Source organism: Nerophis ophidion, linkage group LG22 (genome assembly GCF_033978795.1).
Source record: "Nerophis ophidion isolate RoL-2023_Sa linkage group LG22, RoL_Noph_v1.0, whole genome shotgun sequence".
NCBI lineage: Eukaryota > Metazoa > Chordata > Actinopteri > Syngnathiformes > Syngnathidae > Nerophis > Nerophis ophidion.
In genome coordinates, this window is record NC_084632.1 from 4,339,690 (window position 1) to 4,356,461 (window position 16,772).

Sequence of the window (16,772 nt, forward strand, 5' to 3'; positions counted from 1 at the left end):
CCAGAGAAGCCGGCGGCGTTTCTGGATGTTGTTGATAAATGGCTTTCGCTTTGCATAGTAGAGCTTTAACTTGCACTTACAGATGTAGCGATGAACTGTATTTAGTGACACTGGTTTTCTGAAGTGTTCCTAAGCCCATGTGGTGATATCCTTTAGAGATTGATGTCGGTTTTTGATACAGTGCCTTCTGAGGGATGGAAGGTCACGGTCATTCAATGTTGGTTTCTGGCCATGCCGCTTACGCGGAGTGATTTCTCCAGATTCTCTGAACCTTTTGATGATATTATGGACCGTCTATATATATATATATATATATATATATATATATATATATATATATATATATATATAAGAAATACTTGAAAATATATACACCCCCAGCTATTTAGTGGTGAATTGTACAGAATATGTACTGTATTGTACGATCCACTAATAAAAGTTTCAATCAATCAAACTCAAGGTTGGCAAGTAAGGAGTAGAATGTCAAATTGTCATTTTCCGTGTTCAAAGATACTAATCCTTATCCTTGTTTGTGGTCTGGACCGGGCATATCTCATTTTGACTCACTTTCCTTTTCTTTGACGTGCTGCCATCAGAAGATTCCGCTTTTTAGGTAAACAGGTAAACAGGGCAAAATAATGTTACACAGCCGTTGTTTTCTGGCTCTAAACCTGCAGGAAATAGTTTCGCTCAGGTTTCTTTATGTTTACATTTTGTCACTATGTTCTTACACCTTTTGAAGCATTTCTTACATATTCCTTCATTTTAAGTTCTTATTTTTAAGTGTTCCATGCCATTTTATTATTTTGTTGACATTGTTTGAGTATTTTCCATGCTTGTGTTGACATTTTCTTGTCGCCTTGATAGCTGAGGGATTATAATCACAGGAAGGTTACATTTCAAATAAAATATATTTTTGTCAAGCTCCTTATTTTACATAAATCATAAAAAACGTCAATAATTATCGATATCGACCAATATATTAATAATATTTAAACAATTACTGCTTAAAAACAACAATTCCTTTCCATAGTTAAAAAAGAATAACAGGGCAAAATAATGTTACACAGCCGTTATTTCCTGGCTGTAAACCTGCAGAAAATAGTTCTTCTCAGTTTTCTCACTATTTTCTTACGCTTTATGAAGCATTTCTTAAATATTCCTTATTTTATGAGATTAAGTGTTCAATGTTATTTTACTATTTTGTTGACATTGTTTGTTTTCCATGCTTGTGTTGACATTTCCTTTCTGCCTTGATAGCTGAGGGATTATAATCACAGGAAGGTTACATTTTAAATAAAATATATTTTTCTGCCGCTCCTTATTTTACATAAATCATAAAAAACGTCAATAATTATCGATATCGACCGATATATTAATAATATTTAAACAATTACTGCTTAAAAACAACAATTCCTTTCCATAGTTAAAAAAGAATAACAGGGCAAAATAATGTTACACAGCCGTTATTTCTTGGCTGTAAACCTTCAGAAAACAGTTCTTCTCAGGTTTCTCAAAATTTTCTTACACTTTATGAAGCATTTCTTAAATATTCCTTATTTTAGGAGATTAAGTGTTCAATGTTATTTTACTATTTTGTTGACATTGTTTGTTTTCCATGCTTGTGTTGACATTTCCTTTCTGCCTTGATAGCTGAGGGATTATAATCACAGGAAGGTTACATTTTAAATCAAATATATTTTTCTGCCGCTCCTTATTTTACATAAATCATAAAAAATGTCAATAATTATCGATATCGACCGATATATTAATAATATTTAAACAATTACTGCTTAAAAACAACAATTCCTTCCCATAGTTAAAAAAGAGTAACAGGGCAAAATAATGTTACATATAGCTGAGGGATTATATTCACATATTTTAATATTTTTATATTTCCATAAATCCTAAAAAAAATATATAATTATCGATATCGACCAATATAAAAGACTTCTATCGTGATACAGTTTCCAGCCCGAGCTGTAAATGAAGTATAAATATTAATGTAGTCAGTCAGCGAGCTTGAAACGTTTTAAATCAAACCACAACATTCCGCCTGTGCCAAGGAATGCAAACAAGTATCAGCGTCCTCATCACCACCACGCCGTCACGCCCCCTCCACCTGCATGTGAAAGGCACACCTGTGCAGGTGAAAGAAGTCCACTCAGTGAGAGTCCTGGGTGTGTCCTCCTCCCAGACAGTGCTGGACCGCCCTGCATCTCTGAGGAGAGGACTCTTCATGTGCCGCCAAGAGACAAACACACGTGTCTGCGTGTCTTTCACCTCTTGCTTAGTGTTATGGAAATAGGTCTAGAGTCCAGACCTATGCCAGGGACCTGGTGTTCAAACTGCAACAACAAGTGTAGTGCTGAGTTGCACAAAGAAGCTAGTGTCACTCTAGTGGAAAATGTTGTGAAATAAACATCAATGTAATGACTTCTAGATGAAAACATTTAGTCTGCAGCAACGTGGTCGGGCAGGTCTGAACACAGTCCAGGCACAGATCCAGTCTGATCGTTTCAATATCATATAGAACAGGGGTGCCCACACTTTTTCTGCAGGCGAGCTACTTTTCAATTGACCAACTCGAGGCGATCTAGCTCATTTATATATATCATTTATATTTATTTATTTATGAAAGAGACATTTTTGTAAACAAGTTAAATGTGTTTAATGATAATACAAGCATGTGTAACACATATAGATGTCTTTCTTTCACAAAGACAAGAATATAAGTTGGTGTATTACCTGATTCTGATGACTTGCATTGATTGGAATCAGACAGTAATGATGATAACGCCCACATTTTCAAATGGAGGAGAAAAAAAGTTGTCCTTTCTGTACAATACCACATGAAAGTGGTTGGTTTTTGGCATCTAATTCATCCAGCTTCCATACACTTTACAAGAAAAACATTGGCGGCAAATTCCGTAGCTTGCTTGATTGACATTCACGGCACCCGAGGGTCTTGTGAGATGACGCTGGCTGCTGCCAGTTCATGATTATGAAAAAATGACAGAGAGGAAGGCGAGAAACACTTTTTATTTCAACAGACTTTCGCGCCGTCCCTTCCGTCAAAACTCTAAAGGCCGACTGCACATTTCCTATCTTCACAATAAAAGCCCTGCTTCATGCTGCCTGCGCTAACAAAATAAGAGTCTCGGAAAGCTTTCTGAGGGATCGCTTGTGCACGCCAGTTTTCCGAGACTCTGTATTTAGTTAGCGCAGGCAGCATGAAGCAGGGCTTTTATTGTGAAGATAGGAAATGTGCAGTCGGCCTTTAGAGTTTTGACGGAAGGTACGGCGCGAGAGTCTGTTGAAATAAAAAGTGTTTCTCGCCTTCCTCTCGGTCATATTTTCATAATAATGATCTTGCAGCAGCCAGCGTCATCTCACAAGACCCTCCGGTACCGTGAATGTCATTTAAGTGACGTCTTGGTGAAGATTGATGATCACTCATTTTTAGGTCTATTTTTTTTAAAAGCCTGGCTGGAGATCGACTGACACACCCCCCGCGGTCGACTGGTAGCTCGTGATCGACGTAATGGGCACCCCTGATTTAGAGCATTGTTTTTCAACCACTAGTGTGCCGTGAAAGATGATCGAATTTCACCTATTTGGGGTGAAAAATATTTTTTTGCTAACCAGTAATTGTAGTCTGCAAATGATGTCGGTGCTGTCTAGATCCGGGCAGAGTAACCGTGTAATACTCTTCCATATCAGTAGGTGGCAGCCGGTAGCTAATTGCTTTGTAGATGTCGGAAACAGCGGAAGGCAGAGTGCAGGTAAAAAGGTATTTTATGCTTAAACCAAAAATAAACAAAAGGTGTGTGCCCCTAAGAAAAGGCATTGAAGCTTAGGGAAGGCTATGCTGAACGTGTCATGTTAGTTAATTAATTATATTTATATAGCGCTTTTCTCTAGTGACTCAAAGCGCTTTACATAGTGAAACCCAATATCTAAGTTACATTTAAACCAGTGTGGGTGGCACTGGGAGCAGGTGGGTAAAGTGTCTTGCCCAAGGACACAACGGCAGTGACTAGGATGACAAAATCGGGAATCGAACCTGGAACCCTCAAGTTGCTGACACGGCCACTCTACCAACCGAGCTATACCGCCCATGACGTGGACTTTGGTGTGCTTTGTTTTCCCGTGGCGTGAAGGTACTGACATCTTTTAATTAATCACTGAAAAAGTACTAAACACAAGGCGGAGGCAGAAAAAACTTACCGTATTTTCTTGAATTGCCGCCGGGGTGCTAATTAATTTTAAAACCTCTTCTCACTCAGGCCTTTACCAAAGGCATGCGGTAAATTTAGGCCTGCGCTTATAAATTTGAGTGTGATGTAAGGATACCATCATGAAAAGCACATTCAATTAAAAAAAAAAAAACTTTATTATGGTCTTACCTTTACTTATAAATGAAGTCCATGCGCAGCTCCTTCTGATCAAAAGCATTGATAAATTGTTTATAGAAGTCTTCCTTATCTTTCTTCAGTTTTAAAAGTCTCTCTGTCTCAATGGAGATCTTCCTTTATTACCTTCGATTGATTGAGTGATTGATCGATCGATCCATTTCCTACCGCACCTGTTCAAGAAGTCGCATTAATGGTAAGAAGTATTTTATGTCACGATGGGGGGGGTCGCAGCTTGCTGCAGGGTCGTTCTCCCAGGAAGGCAGACGGACTACTCGGGACATGGCATTTAGGTAAAAACATGATTTAATTTTAACTAAAAAAAGATACAAACAAAAATCGCTTACAGTGGAGGCACAACTTGGGCTAAAAAACAAAGCTAACGCATAAACAGACTATGAACATAAATCAAACAAAACTTACTTGGCATGGCATGAAGCACGAAACTATGGCAAGGCATGAAACAAGTCAGCACAGGGCGACTGACTGGCAAAGACGAGCTTAAATACTGCCTCTGATTAGTGCTCGGGAAGCAGGTGAGCGGGCATTTTGTCTGCTAGAGACAGGTGGACAAAATGAGTAACAAAGGAGTGGAAAAAAACAGGAACTTAAAGAGTCCAAAGGACAAACAGCACATGGCCAAACAAAAACATGATCAACAGACATGACATTTTATTTTTTATTGGTTAGCTTCAGAATAACAATGTTGTTAAAAAGAATAAAAGATTTATTATACTCTAAAAATGTTGGTCTTACTTAAAAATGCACACATTTAGTTGTATTCAGTGTTAAAAAATATGATAAGGCTCTCACGGAAATACATTTTGAAATATTTGGCTTTCCCTGCCAAAAAGGTTCCCGACCCCTGATTTAGCTCAATGAGGAGAAACGTGTACTCTGTACTCTTGTACAGTGTCGTCCCACACTCTGACTATAGACTTTCACTGATGCATGCATCTCTTATTGTTTTTTAATAACATTGTTATTCTGAAGCTAACCAATAATAAATAAAACACTTTTGACCAATAACGCAACTTATTGAACATATGCGGTAGAAACGGATTGTTGGATTAAAATGCATGAGAATGTTTTATATTTTGAATGTTATTTTTAACACTGTGATTACCAGCAGAATTGTTCATTACTTATCGTGTTAAGCAACGTCAGCTAAGATTGATTTCCAACAATTCCGACAACGACTTTTTACCGTCAACTGATTTTCGTTTTTTAATGATTTCTGCTGATGGTGTGCCTCCGCATTTTTTTCAACGCCAAATTTATCCCTTGGCTCAGAAAAGGATGAAAAACACAGATTTCGAGGCCCTGGGCCAGCTCATTTCCTTTCAAACCGATGGCCACTTCCAATTTGTGCGGGGATTCCCGTTTAGAAATGGTTCAAATGTGTCACAGAAGGGAAGAATCACTTCCTGTCTGAAGCCGTGGTGAGTCAGGACAGCCCTGGGGACTTTTTGTTCCACTATCTAAGGAGTTTGATTGATTGAGATTTTAATTAGTAGATTACACAGTACAGTACATATTCCGTACAATTGACCACTAAATGGTAACACCCCAATACGTTTTTCAACTTGTTTAAGTCGGGGTCCACGTTAATCAATTCATGGTACAAAAATAATCTTAGTAAAAACTGTAGTTTAAAACATTTGTACACACGTATAATCAATCAATCAATCAATGTTTACTTATATAGCCCTGACTCACTAGTGTCTCAAAGGGCTGCACAAACCACAACACAAACCACTACGACATCCTCGGTAGGCCCACATAAGGGCAAGGAAAAACTCACACCCAGTGGGACGTCGGTGACAATGATGACTATGAGAACCTTGGAGAGGACGAAAGCAACGGATGTCGAGCGGGTCTAACATGATACTGTGAAAGTTCAATCCATAATGGATCCAACACAGCAGCGAGAGTCCCGTTCACAGCGGAGCCAGCAGGAAACCATCCCAAGCGGAGGCGGATCAGCAGTGCAGAGATGTCCCCAGCCGATACACAGACAAGCAGTACATGGCCACCGGATCGGACCGGACCCCCTCCACAAGGGAGAGTGGGACATAGGAGAAAAAGAAAAGAAACGGCAGATCAACTGGTCTAAAAAGGGAGTCTATTTAAAGGCTAGAGTATACAAATGAGTTTTAAGGTGAGACGTAAATGCTTCTACTGAGGTGGCATCTCGAACTGTTACCGGGAGGGCATTCCAGAGTACTGGAGCCCGAACGGAAAACGCTCTATAGCCCGCAGACTTTTTTGGGGCTTTGTGAATCACTAATAAGCCGGAGTCCTTTGAACGCAGATTTCTTGCCGGGACATATGGTACAATACAATCGGCAAGATAGGCTGGAGCTAGACCGTGTAGTATTTTATACGTAAGTAGTAAAACCTTAAAGTCACATCTTAAGTGCACAGGAAGCCAGTGCAGGTGAGCCAGTATAGGCGTAATAGAAACAACTAGGGGTGTAACGGTACACAAACATTTTGGTTCGGTACGTACCTCAGTTTAGAAGCCACGGTTGGGTTCATTTTCGGTACAGTAAGAAAACAACAAAATATAAATTTTTTGGGTTATTTATCAACCAAGTTTGTAAACAATGGCATAACATACATGTACACACAGGGTCCATTGCCAGGGTTGATGTGGTCAACATATATAAAATAAAAACTAAATGAGATAAGGCTCAGAATGGTTTCTTAACAAAACCTTTCTACATATAAAGTGCATTTTTTTAATTGATTTATTGATTGATTGAGACTTTTATTAGTAGATTGCACAGTACAGTACATATTCTGTACAATTGACCACTAAATGCAAACACCCCAATAAGTCGGGGTCCATGTTAATCAACATCAAACTGCCTCCAGTCGTTGCTCAGATGAAATAAAATGACAAAACTTTTCTTCTACATATAAAAAGTGCCATATTAAACAGTTTCAAGTCAACTCAGCCTCAGATAAACTTTTCTTTTTCGCCCCCAGCCTGGCTCACTTGGTAGTAAGAGGATATATGGGCTCATTGTTTTTCCACCATAGAAGTGGGTCAAAATCTAGTTTTAATGCAACATTTGTTATTGCTTTAGCCCTGCCTTTCTGGCCAAGGAGAGGCTGCTTAAATGCGGTGTTTGCACCACGCTCCTCTTTCTCTTCCGTAAACCGAGGTTACTTGGGGGTGGTGCCGCTTCAAAGGGGTTAGCATGTTTGACGTGTTGGCAAAAGCACACCATACTGCTGGTGAACAAAGTCGGCAAACCTCTGTCCTCCATTGTTGTCAAAGGGTTCCCAAAGGGGAGATATTAACGAGGCAGGAGGGTCTTCCAGCTCTGGCTTTTGCATGTTGTCCTAGCCCGGTCGGTGCTGGCATGCCGTGTGTTGTGCCTCCCTCTGCATTTTTTACACAACATGCGGTGCGATACCTAATATGTCCGTGTGGAAACTCGTTCGGTACACCTCCGAACCGAACCGAAACCCCCGTCCTGAAACGGTTCAATACAAATACACGTACCGTTGCACCCTTACGTACAACACTTAAGACCTTCAGTATATCAGTATGTGGAATTAAATGATGGAATAGAATAAGCAAAGAAATCAAACAATGTACTGATATGATCCACTTCAAGAAACACTTCAAACTTAAAGTGTTTACAAGTTAAATTATTTACAAAACTAAAAGTGTTTACAACGTACAAGTGTCAGGCTTGCTCCTGACAGTTTGGTTGTGTTTTAGTTTTTCCTCTGTGTGTGTGTAGTGTTTCCTGTCTTTAGTTCATGTCAGCACTCTTAATTTGTTTCTGTTTCCTGTTTGTCTCCCTGAGTGATGTGTCCCATCAGCTGTGGCTGATTGGCACCTGGCCACACCTGGTGTTAATCAGCCAGCCATTATTTGAGCCTGTGTTGTCCTCCAGTCAGATGCTGGATTATTGTCGTGTTGTGTCGATGTCACCACTACCTGTCTTGTCGCATGTAGCTTCGTCTACTTCTGTTCACTCATGCCATAGTTCCGTAGTGTCACGGTAAGTGTTTTTGTTCTTAGCCAAGTTTGTTATCCGCCTTGTGCGCGCCTTTTGTTGGTACCCTTTTGTTTGGTTTTGTCTTAGTGTTAATTTAAATTATGTTTTCTTACGCAATGCCTGCCTCCTTCTCTGCATCTTGGGGTTCGTCACCAAATAACTCTGACAACAAGAAGACAAACCGTGATTAACATTCTGAATTTATTTCATCCATCCATTCATTTTCAGAATAATTTTACTCATCTCCCCATATGAAATGTAATTTACTTCACCGTAGGGCTGGGCGACATATCGATACACTCGATATATCGCGGGTTTGTCTCTCCCGCGGAGCAGACAGGTAGCGTTAGCTGTGATGCTAACAGTGCGGTGCGAGTGGTAATACGAGAGAAAGAAGGTGCGAATCTGGTAACAAATGAAGGAAGAATTAATTCCCAAGAAAAAGAGCGCGGGGTCCATCTTCTGGTGGTGGTTTGGCTTCAAGCGGGAAGATGTTGAACAGACAACCGTAAAAATATTGAGATAGTAATAATAGGCCATATCGCCCAGCCCTATATGTAACTATATTTTGTTTTTCTATAATTATATACAGGTGCGGCTTATATCTGGAAAATATGCTAAATGTACATTTTTATTGAATATTTAACTAGTCCCTCAGCTATCAAGGCAGAAAGGAAATGTCAACACAAGCATGGAAAACACCCAAATGTGATTTTACTATTCTGTTTACATTGTTTGACACTTACCAATAAGACCTTAAAATGAAGGAATATGCAAGAAATGCTTCATAAAGTGTAAGAAAATAGTGATAAAATGTAAACCTAGAGATACCTGAGAACTATTTTCTGCAGGTCTAGTGCCACAAAATAATGGCTGTGTAACATTATTTTGCCCTGTTATTCTTATTTGACTATGGAAAGGAATTGTTGTTATGCAGTAATTGTTTAAATATTATTAATATTGTTGCTATTGATAATTATTGACATTTTTTATGATTTGTGGAAATTAAGGAGCGGGAGAAAAGTATATTTTATTTAAAATGTAACCTTCCTGTGATTATAATCCCTCAGCTATCAAGGCAGAAAGGAAATGTCAACACAAGCATGGAAAACACTCAAACAATGTCAACAAAATAGTAAAATAACAAAGTGAAGTGAATTATATTTATATAGCGCTTTTCTCTAGTGACTCAAAGCGCTTTACATAGTGAAACCCAATATCTAAGTTCCATTTAAACCAGTGTGGGCGGCACTGGGAGCAGGTGGGTAAAGTGTCTTGCCCAAGGACACAACGGCAGTGACTAGCATGGCGAAAGCGGGAATCGAACCTGGAACCCTCAAGTTGCTGGCACGGCCACTCTACCAAACGAGCTATATCGCCCCCAGAGAACACTTAACAATAAGCTCTTAAAATAAGGAATATGTAGGAAATGCTTCATAAAGTGTAAGAAAATAGTGAGAAAATGTAAACGTAGAGAAACCGAAGAACTATTTTCTGCAGGTTTAGTGCCAGGAAATATCGGCTGTGTAACATTATTTTGCCCTGTTATTCTTATTTAACTATGGAAATTAATTTATTTTTGTTATGCAGTAACTGTTTAAATATTATTAATACATCGGTCAATATCGATAATTATTGAAGTTTTTTATGACTTATGTAAAATAAGGAGCGGCAGAAAAATATATTTTATTTAAAATGTAACCTTTTTGTGATTATAATCCCTCAGCTATCAAGGCAGAAAGGAAATGTCAACACAAGCATGGAAAACCATGTCAACAAAATAGTAAAATAACAAGGAACACTTAACATTAAGCTCTTAAAATAAGGAATATGGGACTGAAATATTGCACCGTGAATCAGTTCCTGGTGTTTAAGACTTGGGTGTTGGCCGGGGACTAAAGACCTGAGGGGCGGCCCCCACAGCTGTGTTTATTCTAAGTTGGTCTACTCCAGTATCAGACCCTTCGCCCCAGGCCAGATCCTCAGGCCAGAAGCCGGCGGTCCTGGAGGAGTTAAGGAAATCTGGGGTTTTAGGAGAAGAAAGTGAGTGACCTGGTGGGTTGTCTGTTGATCACATCCCGGGTTGTTTGGTCTCCAGGAGTCTGGGCAAAACAAGCAGATGAGGCGATAGCGGCGTGGGCTGGTTGGAGGTACTTGATCTGGCTGTGGGAAAGTAAGGCTTGACATCTTATCTGCGCCTTTTATTTAGCATTCTCTGGAGAAACTCCCATGGTGGTAAGTCAACCACTCTGGAGCTACCAGGAATGCAGCAAACACTCTTTGGCCTCATGAAAACATTGAACTAGTGTTTTCTCCATACCGATAATTTGGTACCGGTACCGAAATGTATTTCGATACTTATCGATATTTTTTCTAAATAAGGTGGAACAAAAAAATGTCGTATTGTCCTTAATTGAACAACAACAACAAAAATCTTAGGCTGAATTAAACATATGTTTATTTAGTCCTTAAATAAAATAGTGAACACAACTAGACAACTTGTCTTTTAATAGAAAGTAAACAAACAAAGACTCCTAATTAGTCCCCTGATATATGCAGTATGTGTCATTTGTTATTCTGTTATTTTTTCAACATTTTAATTAGGGTCCTTGGCCCATGTGGAGTCCTTTGCCATGGGCCAAGGACCCTATTGAAACTGTAAGGTTTTATTCTTTATTATTATCCCGCACTTTTGCGCTCTAATTTGACCCCCTTGACATGCTTCAAAACTCACCAAATTTGACACACACATCGGTACTGTGTACCTTCCCAACAAATTAAGCAACCAAACCGCAAAAATTAAAACTGCGCGCTAGCGACCCCTAGGAAAAAAAAAACAGACTGCTTGTAACTTCCGTTAGCAATTATGTAGAGACATGAAACAAAACCTTCTATGTAGGGCTGACTTAGACCTGGATTTCATATTTTTACTTTCTAGGGCAAAAGTCAACCAAAATTTTGCAAAAACCCATTCAAAGCAAAATTTTCGCAAAAAATGCTATTTTTGCCTCTTTGAGCTGTAATTTGACCCCCTTAAAATGCTTCAAAACTCACCAAACTTGGCACACACATCAGGACTGGCAAAAATTGCGATCTAATGAAAAAACCAAATCCCAATACTCAAAATTTCGCTCTAGCACAATTTTTGAATAAAACACAGCAAAAACTGCTCCTGGGAAGAAAACATAAACAAAATTGGTTGTGACTTCCAGTAGGAATGCCGGAAAGACATGAAACAAAAACTTCTATGTAGGTCTCACTTAGACCTACATTTTAATTATTGACATCCTTCAGCAAAAATCAACAGGAAGTTGGCAATTACCCCTTCAAAATAAAAGTTTTGTAAATACCCGTCACCTTTTTTCAAAAGTTATCTCCTCTGAGCGTGTTTGTCGTTTCGGCTTCAAACTCGCACAGGGGAGAGATTGAACCCTTCTGATTAAAAGTAGAGAACAGAGTTTTGATTACTGCTCCGGTTTTGATTTTACGCGCCTTCAAAGAACCCCTGCGCAAAGTTACCTAAAAAATGTCATTTTTGCCTCTTTGAGCTGTAATTTGACCCCTTAAAATGCTTCAAAGTGCAAGTTAAAGCTCTACTATACAAAGCGAAAGCCATTTATCAACAACATCCAGGAACGCCGATCTGTAATTTGACCCCCTTACCATGCTTTAAAACTCACCAAATTTTACACACACATCAGGACTGGCGAAAATTGCCATCTAATAAAAAACCAAACCCTAAAAATCAAAATTGCGCTCTAGCGCCCCCTAGGAAAAAACCCAGACAAAACTGCATTTAATTTCTGTTAGAAATGTCGTAGAGACAAGAAATAAAAACCTCTATGTTGGTCTGACTTAGACCAGGGCTTGAGTAGCGGCGGCAGCAGCCAAAGGCGGACCCGACCAACGCTGCTTGCAGCTTTAATAATAATAATTATTTTTAAAAAGCACTTTACATTGAGTAAACAACCTCACAGTGCTACAGTGTATTAAAATTTTTTAAAGATAAACCAAATAAATAGAAATAAAACCTAGAACAGCTACATAGCTAGAGCTAGTATGCATATATATATATATATATATATAAAGTACCATTTTTGATTGATTAGTACCGCGACACTATACTAGTACGGGTGTATCGTACAACCCTACATTCAATGTTTAAAACCGTTTAATAACAGCAGTTTTTTTGTCCACTCAATTTTGATCCACACACAATTTAGACCTTCAACTACAAACCCCGTTTCCATAAGAGTTGGGAAATTGTGTTAGATGTAAATATAAACAGAATACAATGATTTGCAAATCCTTTTCAACCCATATTCAGTTGAATATGCTACAAAGACAACATATTTGATGTTCACACTCATAAACTTTATTTATTTTTTGCAAATAATCATTAACTTTAGAATTTGATGCCAGCAACACGTGACAAAAAAGTTCGGAAAGGGGGCAATAAATACTGATTAAGTTGAGGAATGCTCATCAAACACTTATGTGGAACATCCCACAGGTGTGCAGGCTAATTGGGAACAGGTGGGTGCCATGATTGGGTATAAAAACAGCTTCCCAAAAAATGCTCAGTCTTTCACAAGAAAGGATGGGGCGAGGTACACCCCTTTGTCCACAACTGCGTGAGCAAATAGTCAAACAGTTTAAGAACAACATTTCTCAAAGTGCAATTGCAAGAAATTTAGGGATTTCAACATCTACGCTCCATAATATCATCAAAACGTTCAGAGAATCTGGAGAAATCACTCCACGTAAGCGGCATGGCCGGAAACCAACATTGAATGACCGTGACCTTCCATCCCTCGGACGGCACTGTATCAAAAACCGACATCAATCTCTAAAGGATATCACCACATGGGATCAGGAACACTTCAGAAAAACACTGTCACTAAATACAGTTGGTCGCTACATCTGTAAATGCAAGTTAAAGCTCTACTATGCAAAGCAAAAGCTATTTATCAACAACATCCAGAAACCCCGCCGGCTTCTCTGGGCCCGAGATCATCTAAGATGGACTGATGCAAAGTGGAAAAGTGTTCTGTGGTCTGACGAGTCTACGTTTCAAATTGTTTTTGGAAATATTCGACATAGTGTCACCCAGACCAAAGGGGAAGCGAACCATTCAGACTGTTATCGACGCAAAGTTCAAAAGCCAGCATCTGTGATGGTATGGGGGTGCATTAGTGCCCAAGGCATGGGTAACTTACACATCTGTGAAGGCACCATTAATGCTGAAAGGTACATACAGGTTTTGGAGCAACATATGCTGCCATCTAAGCGCCCCTGCTTATTTCAGCAAGACAATGCCAAGCCACATTCAGCACGTGTTACAACAGCGTGGCTTTGTAAAAAATGTTTTATTTTTATTTACTAAAGACATGCACCTGGGGATATGTTGATTGGCAACACTAAAAGGTCCCTAGTGTGTGAATGTGAGTGTGAATGTTGTCTGTCTATCTGTGTTGGCCCTGCGATGAGGTGGCGACTTGTCCAGGGTGTACCCCGCCTTCCGCCCGATTGTAGCTGAGATAGGCGCCAGCGCCCCCCGCGACCCCAAAAGGGAATAAGCGGTAGAAAATGGATGGATGGATGGATTATCCATCCATCCATCCATCCATCATCTTCCGCTTATCCGAGGTCGGGTCGTGGGGGCAACAGCCTAAGCAGGGAAACCCAGACTTCCCTCTCCCCAGCCACTTCGTCTAGCTCTTCCCGGGGGATCCCGAGGCGTTCCCAGGCCAGCCGGGAGACATAGTCTTCCCAACGATGGATTATTACTATTATTATTATTAATATTATTATTACTGTTTAATCATTATTATTTACTATTATTGTTGTTTTTATTTTTCAAATAATTTTTATTTAGTATTATTATTATTATTATTATTATTATTATTAATATTACTTTTTAATCATTATTTGTATTTACTATTATTATTATTTGTCTTTATTTGTTTTAATCATTATTTTGATTTACTATTATTATTATTTTTTTAATATTAGATGTATTTATTTTTTGAGATGATTTAGTAATCAAGAATTGTTGTAGTTATATTGTAAAACTTACAAATGTTGCTTGGAGTCCTGAATGAAGAATCCACACAAGTAGTTACGTTATGGACGGTTATACTTCCAGTAGTACATTTTCAACCCGTAACACCTGCAGTGAGTAAACTCGTCCAAAAGACGGCGACGTAGCACAAACACAATATCACACCTTTTATGCGTGTGTTTAATTAAAAATGTAAAATATTAAACGCATAAGTTAGCCACGCCGGTTTTACGAGCCGCAGATTTCAAAGCGAAGGTAAAAAGTAGCGTGACGTTGAGGGTAATCTCCTTGCTTTGCTTCCTTGCAGCTGAAGCAGCCGGACAAAGCGGCGGCCGCGGCGCACACTTACTTCCAGGCCAATCCGGAACACGTGGAGATGGGTCAGGACCTGGAGCAGTACAAGGACCTGGAGGGGGTCAAGGAGGACCACTTTGTGGACCGAGAAGCTCGTCCTCACCAGGTGAGAGAGGAGATCCTTTTAGGTCAACCTAGAGTTTTCAGTCATACAGTGTGGATCAGGTCCAACTTTGTACCATGTCAGAACTCGGGCCCCCTTACTCTAGAGCAGGGGTCTAAACCTTTTCCAGGCCAAGGACCACCAAAGTTCTTATCAATCTTGTATGAATGAATAAACATATTCATAGTTCGACACTGCACTATACTTTCTTAAAATGTTGCACCATTTTTAGACCCAATTTCAACTTTTCAACCATCCCCCCACAATACTCCTCTCATATATGGAACACAAAACATGTTTTCGCTTTCTCCAGTTGGGCCAAATGTAACCCTCCTATATATTTTCCGTACAAACTCCCGGTTTTCCAGGAATTCCAAAATACCCAGTCTCAATTCAAACTGTTACTATGTCAACATTTTTCAACCGATTCCAAAAATTCCAACACCAACCCATTCATATCATCTAGGACAATAGTGCTAATATGAATATTTTCAAAAATTCCCAGTTTTCCTAAATTTTAAGGAAATCCTCACTCAAATGAATTCTCAAAACTTTGCATCATTTTTAGACCCAATTTCAACTTTTCAACCATCCACCCACAATACTCTTCTCATATATGGAACGCAAAACATATTCTCCTTTTCCCCAAACTTCCCAGAATTTTTTCACCCATTTGAAAAAGAATGGGCCCATTTTCAAACATGAACAAGTCCCACATTTCTCACCCGATTCGAACGGTTCCGACATCCACATACTTCACTCACTTCCGAAATTCAAACTACTATTTTTCAGCTTCAAAAACATTTTCAGGAATTCCCGGTTTTCCAAAGCCTCTATTTTTGTAAGTATTCACAGTCCACATTTTCCACCGTTTTTGACCATTCCACCTTCAAAACATTCCTCTTAGTTGGGCCAAATGTAACCCTCCTATATATTTTCCGTACAAACTCCCGGTTTTCCAGGAATTCCAAAATACCCAGTCTCAATTCAAACTGTTACTAGGTCAACATTTTTCAACCGATTCCAAAAATTCCAACACCAACCCATTCATATCATCTAGGACAATTGTGCTAATATGAATATTTACAAAAATTCCCAGTTTTCCCAAATTTCCAGGAAATCCTCACTCAAATGAATTCTCAAAACTTTGCATCATTTTTAGACCCGATTTCAACTTTTCAACCATCCACCCACACTATTCTTCACATATTTTGAATACAAAACATGTTTTCCCTTTCCCCAAATTTCCCGGAATGTTTTCCCCATTGATAATAAACGGGCATTAAACAACCAAATGCTTATCCCACATTTCTCACCCAATTCCAACTGTTCCACCATCCACACACTCCACTCACCTTGGAAAATCAAACTAACATTTTTCAGTTCCAAAAACATTCAAGGAATTCCCAGAATTCCCGGTTTTCCAAAGCCTCTATTTTTACCTCTTCCCGGAAAGTTGTCACAGTCCACATTTTTCAACCGTTTTTGACCATTCCCCTTTCATAACATTCGTCTACGAATTTCTGGTTTTACTGAAATTCCAGGAATTGCAAAATACCCATTCTCCAGAATTCCCAAGCCTCTATTTTCACCTCCTCCCGGAAAGTTTTCCCCATTAACATTTTTCAACCTTTTTTGACAGATTCCCCTGAGTCGGGACAACAAAAAAAAAACACTCCTATTTTTCTTCGTACAAATTCCCGGTTTTCCTGAAATTCTAGGAATTCTATAATACCCATTCTCAATTGAAACTGTTACTAGGTCAACATTTTTCAACCGATTCCAAAAATTCCAGCACCAACCAATATTTTCAA

General features: G+C 39.1%; 1 protein-coding gene across 1 annotated transcript in view; it reads left to right on the plus strand.

Annotated features, from left to right (window-relative positions):
• The window catches only part of p3h2 (prolyl 3-hydroxylase 2), a 165,822-nt gene that overhangs the window by 100,286 nt on the left and 48,764 nt on the right, over nt 1-16,772 (plus strand). The window contains exon 4 of the mRNA XM_061883065.1: nt 14,809-14,961. Coding sequence (XP_061739049.1) covers nt 14,809-14,961 — 153 coding nt within the window. The remainder of the gene's footprint in view (nt 1-14,808; nt 14,962-16,772) is intronic.